The 16,019-nt window shown below is 49.4% G+C and overlaps 1 protein-coding gene across 4 annotated transcripts in view; it reads right to left on the reverse strand.

The window, feature by feature from the left end:
• The window catches only part of LOC144507761 (noelin-2-like), a 131,450-nt gene that overhangs the window by 93,872 nt on the left and 21,559 nt on the right, over positions 1 to 16,019 (reverse strand). For 2 of the 4 annotated variants that reach the window (XM_078235034.1, XM_078235033.1), the window contains exon 2: positions 4,530 to 4,676. In XM_078235034.1, the coding sequence (XP_078091160.1) occupies positions 4,530 to 4,676 (147 nt within the window). Of the gene's footprint in view, positions 1 to 4,529; positions 4,677 to 10,954; positions 10,963 to 12,017; positions 12,023 to 12,473; positions 12,492 to 16,019 lie in introns of all 4 variants that reach the window. The other 2 variants (XM_078235036.1, XM_078235035.1) reach the window with 2 other exon arrangements.

Consider the following 16,019-nt stretch of genomic DNA (forward strand, 5'->3'; position numbering starts at 1 on the left):
GGGCAGAGGTTAGGCCTGAGGGGCAGCGGTTGACTCTTAACACAAGGGTAATTAGGAATGGGCAACAAATGCTGGCTTTTCCAGTGATACCCACATCCTGTGAAAAACAAATAAAATGCATACCCATCCCCCGACGGACATGTCTGACGACATCACTGGATTCTTCAATCTTGGACCCAGTAGACTTTATTTTATTCATTCCTGGGACATGGGCGTCACTGGCTGAGCCAACGTTTATCGCCCATCCCTATTTGCCCTTGAGAAGATGGTGGTGAGCTGTCTTCTTGAACAATTGAGTGTCTTGGTCGGCCATTTCAGAGGGCAGTTGAGAGTCACCCACATTGCTGTGGCTCTGGAGTCACGCGTAGGCCAGACTGGGTAAGAACGGCAGATTTCCTTCCCTAAACGGCATGGGTGAACCAGATGGGTTTTTCCGACAATGGTTTCACGGGTCATCAGTCGATTCTTAATTCCAGATTTTTTAAAAGTTGAATTCAAATTCCACCATCTGCCGTGGCGGGATTTGATCCCGGGTCCCCAGAACGTTAGCTGAGTTTCTGGATTAACAGTCCAGCAATAATACCACTCAGCCACCTACACAATTACCGGGCTCGTACTCAAATGAAACACCACGCACAACAATGGACTGTTTACTGAACCAAGGGAAGGCTTCAATTTAATTGTCACATCGTCTGATATAGAAATAACTGATAACGTTATTGAGATAATTAAATGATATTTGGCAATCGACCAGGGTCAACATATCTGAGCGTACGCTGTTCCCTGGAGATATGAAATAATAATCTACTTTTCACTGACTCCTGCCTGTTAATTAACCTGCAAAGTACTTTGTCTCTGCCTTTCAAGGACTTGCTGTGTTCTATGAGTATGACAGTGATTTAAGAAGTCTGTTATTACAGCTGAGAGGTTACAGAATGCAAAATCAGATGGATTCATTGAGTTGGGCCCTCTCCATTCAATTTGGGATCCGGGTTCAGAGGCAGACCAGAGCGACGAGACACGAGCCTTCGTAAACCCGCTGCTTCGACTGAAGCCAGTTTGGTTAACTCGCAGGAGGTCAAGGCCATGCAGAGGACGGAGGTGCGATTCACCGGAACAAGAACATAAGAACTGGGAGCAGGAGTAGGCCAACTAACTTAAGTTTAAAATGTATTTATTAGTGTCACAAGTCAGCTTCCATTAAACACCCACAATGAAGTTACTGTGAAAATCGCCCAGTCGCCACACTCCGGCACCTGTTCGGGTACACTGAGGGAGATTTTAGCACGGACAATCCACTCTAACCAGCACATCTTTGGAAACTAAAGGGGAAATTTAGCATGGCCAATCCACCTAACGTGCAAATCTTTGGACACTAAGGGAAAATTTAGCATGGCCAATCCACCTAACGTGCAAATCTTTGGACACTAAGGGAAAATTTAGCATGGCCAATCCACCTAACCCACACATCTTTGAACATTAAGGGACAATTTAGCAATGGCCAATCCATCTAATCTGCAAATCTTTGGACACTAAGGGACAATTTAGCATGGCCAATCCACTTTACCTGCACATCTTTGGACACTAAGGGACAATTTAGCATGGCCAATCCATCTAACCTGCAAATCTTTGGACACTAAGGGACAATTTAGCATGGCCAATCCATCTAACCTGCAAATCTTTGGACACTAAGGGACAATTTAGCATCGCCAATCCACCTAACCCACACATCTTTGAACATTAAGGGACAATTTAGCATGGCCAATCCATCTAACCTGCAAATCTTGGACACTAAGGGACAATATAGCATGGCCAATCCACTTTACCTGCACATCTTTGGACACTAAGGGTCAATTTAGCATGGCCAATCCACCTAACCCGCACATCTTTGTACACTAAGGGGCAATTTAGCCTGGCCAATCCACCTAACCCACACATCTTTGGACTGTGGAAGGAAACCAGAGTACCTGGAGGAAACCCACGCAGACACGGGGAGAACGTGCAGACTCTGCACAGACAGTGACCCATGCCGGGATTTGAACCCGGGCCCCTGGCGCTGTAAGGCAGCCGTGCTAACCACTGTGACACCGTGCCGCCCACCTGACCCCTCGAGCCTGCTCCGCCATTCAATAAGATCATGGCTGATCTTTTTGTGGACTCAGCTCCACTTACCCGCCCGCTCACCATAACCCTTAATTCCTTCGCTGTTCAAAAATCTTTGCCTTAAAAACATGGTTGCAGGGATGAGGCACGGCAATGATGAGGAGAGACCAGTTGATCCCCTCCCCCCCCCGCCACGGGAATCATAACGGGCGGGCCAGAAAATTCACGGCACCATGCAGAGGTCCTTTGACTTCGGGCGGGAAGTCCAGCCTTGGGGGCGAGCGCGGGCGGAAAAGCCCACCCCGGGTGTTGTACTCCTTGGAGCAGGGAAGGTTAAGGAGAGACTTAATCAAGGGGTTTAGACCATTGGGGGAGGAGGGGGGATTGCTTTCACTGCAAGAACCGATACCAACCAGAGGACACAGGTTTAAGCTAATCGATAAAAGAACCAGCAGGGGAGATGAGGAGAATTATGATTGGGAATGTGAACCAGTGGATGTGGCGCATTTTGGATTTTCAGAAAGTTTTTGGTAAGTCCCATGTAAGAGGCTAGCGTGCAAAATTAAAGTACACGGGACTGGGGGTAAGATATTGGCATGGACTGAGAATGGATTAGGAAACAGAGAGAAGGAATAAACAGAACATTTCTGAAGTGGCCAAGTATTCACAATATACATCCATGATCTGGGTGAGGGAACTAAAAGTAATATTTCCAAGTTTGCTGGTGACACAAAACTTGGTGGGAATGTGAGTGCTGAGGAGGATGTTGAGAGGTGATTTTGACAAGTTGAGTGAGTGGGCAAGTACATGGCAGACACAGTACAACGTGGATAAATGTGAAGTTACCCACTTCAGACAGTGAAACAGAATGGCAGAGTATTATTTAAATGGTGAGAGATTGGGAAATGTCGATTTACAAAGGGAGCTGGGCATCCTTGTGAACCAGCCACTGAAAGCAAGCAAACGGGTACAGCAAGCTGTGAGGAAGGGAGATGATGGCCGGAACTCTAACACCTCGCCCACCACAGAATCGGCGCGGCGAGAGCCCGACAACGGAAATCTCTGTTGACCTCGGGCGGGAATTTCCGGTCTCGCCCGAGAGTGGTCGTAAAATCCCGCCCACTGTGCTGGCCAATCTTTGCGAGAGGATTTGAGTACAGGAGCAAGGATGTCTCACTACTACTGTTCAGGGCCTTGGTGAGACCACACCTGTGTGCAGTTTTGGTCTCCTTATCTGAGAAAGGATATACTTGCCATACAGGGAGCGCAGCGAAGGATCACCAGACTGATTCCTGGGATGGCAGGATTGCAGTACGATGAGAGATTGGGTCAATTGGGCCGGTATTCACAGGAGTTCAGGAGAATGAGAAGAGATCTGATTGGAACGTGGATTGGACAGACTAGATGCTGGGATGTTGTTTCCTCTGACCTGGGGGTCCTAGAACAAGGCGTCACAATCTCAGGATACAGGGTAGACCATTGGGCGGCATAGTTAAGTTGATTGGCCATGCTAAATTGCCCCTTAGTGTCAGAGAGATTAGCAGTTAAAGATAAAGTTTATTTATTCGTGTCCCAAGCTGGCTTACATTAACACTGTAATGAAGTTACTGTGAAAATCCCCTAGTTGCCACACTCCGGCGCCTGTTCGGGTACACTGAGGGAGAATTTAGCACGGCCAATGCACCCTAACCAGCACGTCTTTGGACTGTGGGAGGAAACCGGAGCACCCGGAGGAAACGCACGCAGACACGGGGAGAACGTGCAAACTCCACACAGACAGTCACCCGAGACGGGAATCGAACTTGGGTCCCTGGTGCTGTGAGGCAGCAGTGCCAACCATTGTACCAAAGCGTGGGGCTACAGCGATAGGGCCAGGGTGGGATTGTGGTCGGTACGGACTCGATGGGTCCAATGGCCTCCTTCTGCACTGTGGGGATTCTATGATTTAGGACTGAGATGAGGAGAAACTTCTTCACTCAGAGGATGGTGAACCTGTGGAATTCTCCAACACAGAAGACCATGGAGGCCAGGTCATAGAAACTCTACAGTGCAGAAGGAGGCCATTCAGCCGATCACATCTGCACCAACAACTATCCAACCCCAGGCCCTATCCCTGTAACCCCACACATTTACCCTACTAATCCCTCTAACCTACACATCCCAGGACACTATGGGCAATTTAGCATGGCCAATCACCCTAACCAGCACATCTTTGGACTGCGAGAGAAAACTGAAGGAAACCCATGCAGACATGGGGAGAATGTGCAGACTCTACACAGACGGTGACCCAAGCCAGGAATTGAACCCGGGTCGGGCTGTGAGGCAACAGGCTCGAGGGGCCGAATGGCGAACTCCTGCTCCTATTTTCTATGTACTGACAGAGGGAAACATGCCATCAACGCGATAAAACAATGCCCAAGCTGTACCTTCTCCAGCAGCTGTCGAAGTTGCTTACTCCGTGCGTCTCGTGAGCACATACTCCGCTGGGCCACCACCGCGCACACGCACTTCCCATCGGGGTCCTGGGCGGAACTGTAGATTTCCCAGCCTTCCTCGGGACTTGGGAAGAGAGTCTGGCGGAGAAAATAAAGCAGTAAGCAAAGTAATTCAGCGGGTGACGGCGCGCGCAGAATCATCGCCACGCAATCGCAGAGGAAATACATTCAGAACCTGCTGAGCAATGTGCCCCGTGTCCCGAAAATAACAGGGCTTAACCGGCACCAGGTGTCACTCAGGCCCTTCTTGGACTCCGAGACAATCGAGCATGTACAGCACAGCGTGTATTCAAACCCCACAGCGAGATCAGAGCCCGTTGTGGCTCAGTGGATAGCACCGTCACCCCTGGGCCCCAAGGTTTACATTCCTTAAATTACATTATCCCTTTCAGCAACAAACATTTTATTCAATGGCGTAATCCCTTATAAAAACAAGCTTTGGAATTCATAGTCCCACTTCATAGAGTCCATAACCACTTAGAACTATCTATCAAACAGTGTTGGGAATGGAGCACACGATCTTGGATGGCGCTGCCAGCAGGGTGCTGTTGTGTTGGACATGCTGTCTTTCAGATGAGATGTTGAACCAATGTCATTGAATCATAGAATCCCTACATAAGAACATAAGAAATAGGAGCAGGAGTAGGCCATCTGGCCCTTCGAGCCTGCCCCGCCATTCAACAAGATCATGGCTGATCTACAGTGCAGAAGGAGGCCATTCGGCCCATCGAGCCTGCGCCAACCACAATCCCACCTATTCCCACAACCCTGGCATGGGGGCACAGTGGTTAGCACTGTTGCCTCACAGCTCCAGTGACCCGGGTTCGATTCCTGGCTTGGGTCACTGTCTGTGCAGAGTCTGCACATTCTCCTCATGTCTGCATGGGTTTCCTTCAGTTTTCTCTCGCAGTCCAAAGATGTGCTGGTTAGGGTGATTGGCCATGCTAAATTGCCCATAGTGTCCTGGGATGTGTAGGTTAGAGGGATTAGTAGGGTAAATGTGTGGGGTTACGGGGATAGGGCCTGGGGTCGGATAGTTGTTGGTGCAGATTTGATGGGCTGAATGGCCTCCTTCTGCACCGTAGAGTTTCTATGAATCCCACATATTTACCCTGCTAATCCTCCTGACAGTCGGGTCAATTTAGCATGGCCAATCAACCTAACCCGCACATCTTTGGAGTGTAGGAGGAAACCGGAGCACCCGGAGGAAACCCACACAGACACGGGGAGAACGTGCAGATTCCACACAGACAGTGGCCCGAGGTTGGAATTGGACCCGGGTCCCTGGCGCTGTGAGGCAGCAGTGGTAACCACTGTGCCACCGTGTTGCCCATCTGCTCCCTGTCCCGCCTGCTCCCTAAACATGATTGTTAAAGATCAGTATGTCAACGAAGACCAGGCCAATTCTTGGCAGGGACTTGGCCAATATTTATCCCTCAACCACCATCATTCATGATGGCCTGGTCATCATCACATTTGCTACCTGTGGGTCCCACCCCGAGCACAGCATTTTGGCAGGAGCAGGATGGGCCTGGGTCAGGATTTGGGTATGTACGTTTTGCAGAGTCGGCTGCTCCACCCGGGTCATTTTGGTGAGAGAGGTGTCCGAATTCCGACATGTGCAGATTAGACCTTGTAGAAGCTTGTCTGAACTTTGCAGGTTCATTTAGATCGCCAGACTTTGGAGAGCTTTGGACACAGTCTCACAATACCTTTGGGGGAGGTCAGGTGTCCTTTTGAATTTACTAAATGTGGACATGAATGTGCGTAAAAAGTACATTCTTATTGGAACTGTGAAGCTCATTGGAACTGTCAAAGCAACGGTCAAAAGTATCAAGAAAGACTTCCCAGAGGAATTGTCTACTGTCAAGGCATTTAAAACTCCTGATCTTTAACTCTTTGTGAAAAAAAGCTTTGGAGAGCTAAAAAAAAAATGCTTGCTATTTCACTCTGTCAATTGACATAAGTCTTACGGTCACCATTACTAGATTAGAGCATGACTAATTTCACAACAGTTCATTATCACAATCAGGTGCTTGCCATTTCAGAGTTTGATGGGTAGCCCCAAGTGATTATGGGCTTTTTGAAGTAGGACTAAGAATTGCAATGCTTGTTTTTATAAGGGATTATGCAATTGGATTAAATGTTAGTTGTTAGTTTCCTATCTTAGGGATGATGCAGTTAGGAATGTATATGGAGTAAATGGGTTTTTATGAATGAGAATGCTTTCTATTGTAAATAAATCCTGCAGAAGACACTGGAACTATTTTATTTAATCTCAGCAGGGGGGGCCTGACATCCACCCAGGGTGGATACTGGATGAGTTAGCATGATAGATGGCAAAACATTGAATGTTTTCAGGAAGCAGTTAGACATAGCACTTGGGGCGAATGGGATCAAAGGTTATGGGGGGAAAGCAGGATTAGGCTATTGAGTTGGATGATCAGCCATGATGGTGATGAATGGCGGAGCAGGCTCGACGGGCCAAATGGCCTCCTCCTGCCCCTATCTTCTATGTTTCTATGAGACTGACAGATTTTTAGTTTCTCAGGGAATAAATATGTAAGGTGGGTAAATCCCACTGGTAGGATCCTCTGATCCCCCCCGATGCCGCAGCCCCTGCTATGGGTTTCCTGGCAATGTGAGGTCGATTAAATGGGAATTCCATTGACAGCAATGGAACCAGTAGATCCCACCAGCTGCCATTGGGGGGGCAGCCTCCTGCTGCCATGAAACTCGCCACGGGTGGGAGCCAGAGAATCGCACCCATAGCGTTCAATAGTTGTGCCTTTGATTATGTGAGACCGTTTACTATTGCTGCTCACTGCGCTTGACAGGTTAAGTCTGGGTGTGGACTCAGAGGAAAATTAACAACTTGTAGAAAGAGCTGGAGCAGACATTTTAAAGCAGTGAATAAAACCTGTTACACACACATAAATTAGTATCATCTCTGAGATACATAGAAACATAGAAACATAGAAAACTACAGCACAAAACAGGCCCTTCGGCCCCACAAGTTGTGCTGAACATATCCCTACCTTTTAGGCCCATCTATAACCCTCCATCCTATTAAGTCCCATGTACTCATCCAGGAGTTTCTTAAAAGACCCAATTGAGTTTGCCTCCACCACCACTGACGGCAGCCGATTCCACTCGCCCACCACCCTCTGTGTGAAAAACTTACCCCTAACATTTCCCCTGTACCTACCCCCAGCACCTTAAACCTGTGTCCTCTCGTAGCAGCCATTTCCACCTGGGAAAAAGCCTCTGAGAGTCCACCCGATCTATGCCTCTCAACGTCTTATATACCTCTATTAGGTCTCTCATCCTACGTCTCTCCAAGGAGAAAAGACCGAGCTCCCTCAGCCTATCCTCATAAGGCATGCCACTCAATCCAGGCAACATCCTTGTAAATCGCCTCTGCACCCTTTCAATCTTTTCCACATCCTTCCTGTAATGAGGCGACCAGAATTGAGCACAGTACTCCAAGTGGGGTCTGATGAGGGTCTTATATAGCTGCATCATTATCCCCGGACTCCTAAACTCAATCCCTCGATTGATAAAGGCCAGCACACCATACGCCTTCTTAACCACCTCCTCCACCTGCGGGGCCGATTTTAGAGTCCTATGGACCCGGACCCCAAGGTCCTTCTGATCCTCCACAGTACTAAGAGTCTTTCCCTTAATATTGTACTCCTTCATCCCATTTGACCTGCCAAAATGGACCACTACGCATTTATCTGGGTTGAAGTCCATCTGCCACTTCTCCGCCCAGTCTTGCATCCTATCTATGTCCCTCTGTAACTTCTGACATCCCTCCAGACTATCCACAACCCCACCAACCTTCGTGTCATCGGCAAACTTACCAACCCATCCCTCCACTTCCTCATCCAGGTCATTTATGAAAATGACAAACAGCAAGGGTCCCAGAACAGGTCCCTGGGGGACACCACTGGTGACCGACCTCCATTTAGAAAAAGACCCATCTATACACACTCTCTGCCTCCTTTGGGCAAGCCAGTTCTGGATCCACAGGACAGCAGCCCCTTGGATCCCATGCCCTCTCACTTTTTCTAGAAGCCTTGCATGGGGGACCTTATCGAATGCCTTGCCAAAATCCATATAAACCACATCTACCGCTTTTCCTTCGTCAATGTGTTTAGTCACATTTTCGAAGAACTCCACCAGGCTCGTAAGGCACGATCTGCCTTTGACAAAGCCATGCTGAGTATTCTTGAGCATACTAAACCTCTCCAAATGCTCATAAATCTTGTCCCTCAGGATCTTCACCATCAGCTTACCAACCACTGAGGTTAGACTCACCGGTCGGTAATTTCCTGGGCTATCCCTATTCCCCTTCTTGAAAATAGGAACCACATCCGCAATCCTCCAATCCTCCGGTACCTCTCCCATCTCCATTGACGATGCAAAGATCATTGCCAGAAGCTCTGCAATCTCTTCCCTCGTCTCCCACAGTAACCTGGGGTACATCCCATCCGGACCCGGCGACTTATCTAACTTGATGCCATTCAAAGATTCCAGCACAACCTCTTTGTTAAAGTCCACATACTCAATCTTTTCAGTCCACCGCAAGCCCACAGTACATCCACCCATGTCCTTCTCCTCTGTGAAAACTGAGGCAAAATACTCATTAAGCACCTCTGCCATTTCTACTGATTCCGTACTGATTTTCCCACCTTCACCTTTTATAGGCCCTATTCCTTCACGTCTCATCCTTTTACTCTTCACATATTTATAGAACGCCTTAGGGTTTTCCTTAATTCTACTTGCCAAGGCCTTCTCGTGACCCCTTCTGGCTCTCCTAATTTCCTTCTTTAGTCCCTTCCTACAAGCTGTATACTCATCTAGATCCCTACGTTAAATAATATGCACAAGAAACGTGGAGAGTGGGCAGAAAAATAAACCTGGAGATTAGCCATGAACATATTGAATACTGGAGGAGATTCCTGCTCCTATTTCTCATTGTTGTCACGGGAATTGAGTAGACAATTGAAAGGGAGAATTTTCAGGATGAGGGGGACAGAGCGGAGACGAGTGGGGACAAATTAGAAAGCTATTTCAGAGAGCCAGTACAGGCGCAATGGGGCTGAATGGCCTTCACCTGTTTGTGTGGAATCTTGTTGAGGCATCAGGATTCTCGCCATCTGGGGTAGAGAGCTGACGAGCGAGACCCTACTCCCTCCCCCCTCCTCCCCCCCACCCACTTCCCGCCTCTTCCCAGCCAGACCCACTGAGCCACAAGCCAAACAGGTAGTGGCAAGGACAGCTGGGATCAAAGACCCCAGGTTTGGGGACAGGTGGGGTGAGGTGCTGGGTGGGGAGAGGGGGGGGGGGGGGGTTGGTGGAAGCCTCACCTACCTAGTGCTGTTGGCCAATCAGAGTGGAGGGGAGGAGGTGGAAGACAGCCCTAATGCTCAGCAGCGCCACTGGGAGGGACAGTGGCTGCTGCCAGAAGGACAGACACTGGAGTCCCAGGGTCACGGATTGAGTCAGGCTGCAGGTCAGTAATGGGGGGGGGGGGGGTTGGGGGGGGGGTTTGGGGGGGGGGGTTGGGGGGGGGGTTGTTGGGGGGGGGTTGGGTGGGGGGGTTGGGGGGGGGTTGGGGGGGGGTTGGGGGCGGTGGGGGGGGGTGGGGGGGGGCGGGGGGGGCGGGGGGGGAGGGGGGGTGGTGGGGGGGTGGTGGGGGGGGGGTTGGGGGGGGGTGGTGGGGGGGGTGGTGGGGGGGGTTGGGGGGGGGTGGTGGGGGGGGGTTGGTGGGGGTGGGTTGGTGGGGGGGGTGGGGGGGGGTTGGTGGGGGGGGTTTGGGGGGGGTTGGTGGGGGGGGTGGGGGGGGTGGGGGGGGGTTGGGGGGGGGTTGGGGGGGCTGTTGGGGTGGGGGGTTGGGGGGGCTGTTGGGGTGGGGGGTTGGGGGGGGGTTGGGGGGGGTGTTGGGGTGGGGGGTTGGGAGGGGTGGGGGGTTGGGGGGGTGTTGGGGTGGGGGGTTGGGGGGGTGTTGGGGTGGGGGGTTGGGGGGGTTGGGGGTGGGTGTTGGGGTGTGGGGTTGGGGGGGGTGTTGGGGTGGGGGGTTGGGGGGGGATGTTGGGGTGGGGGGTTGAGGGGGGTGTTGGGGTGGGGGGTTGGGGGGGGTGTTGGGGTGGGGGGTTGGGGTGGGGGGTTGGGGGGGGGTGTTGGGGTGGGGGGTTGTTGGGGTGGGGGGGTTGGGGTTGGGGGGTGGGTGGGGTGGGCAGGGAAGGGTGGGCGGGGTGGGGCGGGCCGTGGGGGATGTACACAGGAAGAGGGGAGCACGGTAGCTCTCAGCAGGCTCCCACCCACCCACCCCACCCACTCATCCCAACCCCACTTCCTGGAGCCCAATCTCTTTTCCCTCCCCACTATATACTCTATGAATGGTATGCTTTGTCTGTATAGCGTGCAAGAAACAATACTTTTCACTGTATCCCAATGCACGTGACAATAATAAATCAAATCAAATCAAATTGGTTGAAGATGGATAGTCAATATCTTTTCCCAAAGGTAGGGGGGGTCTAAAACTAGAGGGCACAGGTTTAAGGTGAGAGGGGGAGAGATACAAAAGGGTCCAGAGGGGCAATTTTTTCACACAGAGGGTGGTGAGTGTCTGGAACGAGCCGCCAGAGGCAGTAGTAGAGGTGGGTACTGTTTTGTCTTTTAAAAAGCATTTAGACAGTTACATGGGTAAGATGGGAATTGAGGGATATGGGCCAAATGCGGGCAATTGGGATTAGCGGGCAATTGGGATTAGTTTAGGGATTAAAAAAAGGGGCGGTATGGACAAGTTGGGCTGAAGGGCCTGTTTCCATGCTGTAAACCTCCATACCTATATGACTCTAAATAGACTGTAACACGATATTCTGCACTATTCTGCACCCTCCCCTTTCCTTCTCCCTGTGTACTCTATGAACCGTATGCTTTGTCTGTATAGCGCGCAAGAAACAATACTTTTCACTGTATCCCAATACACGTGACAATAATAAATCAAATCAAATCAAATTAAATCATTCTATTGGCAGTGTACAAAGACTGCTCTGTTTCTGGTCTCCTCCTGGTCCCCAAGTGGAACGAATCAAACTCCTTTGATTTAATTAATGGGGTTTAATGACTTTGAGTTATTAAAGAAGCGAAAAGGCAGCTGTCACATATAATGCAATCTAGCATTTTTTAATTACACCACGATAGTCCTCATTACACAGACTTGTTAACAAAACATCCAATCATTTGATTTAACCAACGCTAATAACACAACAAAGGACAAAGTTAATATAAATACAAACGGTAATCCGATAGTTGGGATTAAGCAACTTTGAACTCAACGTCATTAATGAAACAATAATGAACTAGATTCCTTTCTCACTCTTGTACTGAGTTTCACACTGGTTGAACTTGGCCTTGCCTAAGCCTCGTGGCCAGGCACCTCTACAGGTCGCAGCCATCCCACCTCCAGCCAGGGTCAAAGAAAGCTCCCAGGGGACGGTTAGAAGGTATTTAAGATGGTCAGAGAGATACAACAGTACAGACGGAGAGAAATTGGTGACAGAGTCCAGGACAAGGTGGCTGGGGGGCAGGGGGGGGGGGGTCATAATCTTATAATTAGAACAAGAATGTTCAAGAGGATTCCCAGGAGAATTCCCATAGAATCCCGATAGTGCGGGAGGAAACCATTTGGCCCCTCGAGTCTGCACCGATTCCCCCCAAAGAGCATCTTACCCAGGCTCGCCTGACACCTTCCTGCCCTATCCCCGTAACCCCATGCGTTTACAATGGCTAATCTCCCTAACCTGCGCATCTCTTGGGCTGTGGGAGGAAATCGGAGCCCCTGGAGGAAACCCACGCAGACACGGGGAGAACGTGCAGACTCTGCACAGGCAGTGACCCAAGCCGGGAATCGAACCTATGTCCCTGAAGGGTTTTGAGACTGTGGATAAGGACATATACTTTCCACTGAGAGTCAAGAGGACACAGATTGAAGATCACTGGCAGAAGAATTCTTATATAAAAACAGAGAAACTAGAAGCAGGAGGAGGCCATTCGGCCTTCGAGCCTGCTCCGCCATTCATTATGATCATGGCTAATCATCAAATTCAATCTCCTCATCTCCCCCCCGCCCCATATCCCTTTAGCCCCAAGAACTATATCTAATTTCTTCATGAAATCAGACAATGTTTTGGCCTCAAATACTTTCTGTGGGAGTAAATTCCACACATTCATCACCCTCTGGGTGAAGAGATTTCTCCTCACCTCAGTTCTAAAAGATTTATCCCTTATCCTCAAACTATGACCCCCTAGTTCTGGGCTCCCCCACCATTGGGAACATTCTTTCTGAATCTACCCTGTATAACCCTGTTAGAATTTTATAAGTTTCTATGAGATCCCCTCTCACTCTTCTAAACTCCAGTGAGTATAATCCTAACCGACTTAATCTCTGCTCATAGGACAGACGTGCGATCCCAGGAATCAGCCTGGTAAACCTTCGCTGCGCTCCTTCTATAGCAAGGACATCCTTCCACAGATAAGGAGACCAAAACTGCACACAATACTCCAGGTGTGGCCTCACCAACGCCCTGTACAATTGCAGTAAAACATCCCTATCCCTATACTCAAATCCTCTCGCTAGGAAGGCCAACATACCATTTGCCTTCTTTACTGCCTGCTGTACCTGCGCGCTTACTTTCAGCGACTGATGCACGAGGAATCCAAGGTCTTGCTGAGTATCCACCTCTCTCAATTTACACCCATTCGAGTAATAATCTGTCTTCCTATTATTGCTACCAAAGTGGATAACCTCACATTTATCCACATTATACTGCACCTGCCATGCAGGTGCCCACACACTCAGCCTGTCCAAATCACGCTGAAACTCCCGAGGAGAACTGGATCATTTTGTTCAAACACAGCAACTTATTAAAGTCTGGATTCTGCTGCCTGAGAGGCAGAATCAACAGTGACTTTCACTGTCGAGTGATTTATATCGAAGATGAAAATATTGGGAGGTTATGTGGATAATTGAATAGCTCCTCCAGAGAGATCGCATTGTGGATGCCCCAAGATTACAGACTCGACTGTCAAACCTGTCTCCCACCATGCTTATTAATGTAGCCAATAGAACCTTAGAATCCCTACAGTGCAGAACAGGCCATTTGGCCCATCAAATCTGCCATGACTCTCCAAACAAGCATCCCAACAAGCCTTTCCCTCTGCACTTACCTTGTAACCACATGCATTTTGCCATGGCCAATTCACCTAAACTACACGCCTGGAATTCTGCGGCCATTCACACCGGCTGGAGATTTGGCATGTCCGCTACGACTCTCACCAACTTTTACAGACGCACCATAGAAAGCATTCTTTCTGGTTGTATCACAGCTTGGTATGGCTCCTGCTCTGCCCAAGACCGCAAGGAACTACAAAAGGTCATGAACAAAGCCCAGTCCATCACTCAAACCAGCCTCCCATCCATTGACTCCGTCTACACTTCCTGCTGCCTCGGCAAAGCAGCCAGCATAATTAAGGACCCCACGCACCCCGGACATTCTCTCTTCCACCTTCTTCCTTCGGGAAAAAGATACAAAAATCTGAGGTCACATACCAAACGACTCAAGGAGCTTCTTCCCTGCTGCCGTCAGACTTTTGAATGGTCCTACCATATATTAAGCTGATCTTTCTCTACACCCTAGCTATGACACTACATTCTGCACTCTCTCGTTTCCTTCTCTATGAATGGTATGCTTTGCCTGTATAGCACACAAGAAACAATACTTTTCACTGTATGTTAATACATATGACAATAATACATCAAAGCAAAAAATCAAAATGGATTCTCCGGTTCCACTCGCAGCGCACCCCCATCCGCAGATATCCTGCCGACATAGGGTGACGTCAATGGGAATTCCTATTGACCAGAGAATCCCGTCACTAGCAAAAAACGCGCCACTTCCCGCCGGCGGGAACCGCGCGAATGGGAAGACGGGAACCTCACCACACATCTTTTGACACTAAGGGGCAATTAAGCATGGCCAATCCACCTAACCTGCACATCTTTGGACACTAAGGGGCAATATAGCATGGCCAATCCACCTAACCTGCACATCTTTGGACACTAAGGGTCAATTTAGCATGGCCAATCCACCTAACCTGCACATCTTTGGACACTAAGGGGCAATATAGCATGGCCAATCCACCTAACCTACACATCTTTTGACACTAAAGGTCAATTTAGCATGGCCAATCCACCTAACCTGCACATCTTTGGACACTAAGGGGCAATATAGCATGGCCAATCCACCTAACCTACACATCTTTTGACACTAAGGGGCAATTTAGCATGGCCAATCCACCTAACCTGCACATCTTTGGACACTAAGGGGCAATATAGCATGGCCAATCCACCTAACCTACACATCTTTGGACACCCAACACAGTCACCCAAAGCCGGGAATCGAACCCGGGTCCATGGCGCTGTGAGGCAGCAGTGCTAACCACTGTGCCACCGTGCCACCCCAAAGCAGTTGGGAGAGGAGCTTGAAAAAAGGGTTACACTCATCACCTTTAACCAATCCAATCCCCTCAACCGATTCAGTTCAGATCGGCTGATGATTTCCTTCAATGACAGTTTTTTCCCACCGATGTGATTTCAAGAAGAAATGAGATTTCGCTCTTTTGGCTAAAGGGGGCTGCGGGGGGGGGAAGGCGGGACCAAGATATTGAGTTGGGCGATCAGCCATGATCGTGATGAATGGCGGAGCAGGCTCGAAGGGCCGAATGGCCTCCTCCTGCTTCTAGAGTCTATGTGCTGTTGTTTTTTTCGCGAGTCTATCGCGACACTTGACATGAGAAAGACAAGAGGTGAACCTAAACTGTCGCACTATCGGTCTATGTATCAGGATGTTAAATGGATGCGTTTAGCTGTCCAGTTTTATAACCGAGGAAATTCTTAAGAGTAATGTGCATTAATATTACATAGCAAGATAAATGACAGTCAGTGCTCCAGTCACCACACATTCGCTTCCTAATCAGTCTGTGACATCCAGTTGGAGACACTGAACTTCAGCAAGTCATTTCAAGGCACAAGGATGGAGATGGCAATGAACTCATCCGGATGTTATAACTCGGATACTCTTATTGACCTGTCTTAACTCATTCCCTGAGGCAATGCGAGAATCCCCGGTTAGTATGAGACCATTGGTCCTGCCAATTAGCCTGAATAGTCCAGGCAGAAGGAAGCGACGCAGGAGAGCTGACTGCAGCTATTACTGACGCTCGGAGGATTTCCTGACTGGGTTTTTAAAAATATATATTTAATACGTTAATTGACAAAAGATAACTTTGTTAGAGATTTCAACTACTTTCTTCACTCCCCAACCCCCGGCCAATTCTCCCAGTTCAGGG

This window comes from Mustelus asterias, chromosome 19, assembly GCF_964213995.1.
Source record: "Mustelus asterias chromosome 19, sMusAst1.hap1.1, whole genome shotgun sequence".
Lineage (NCBI taxonomy): Eukaryota > Metazoa > Chordata > Chondrichthyes > Carcharhiniformes > Triakidae > Mustelus > Mustelus asterias.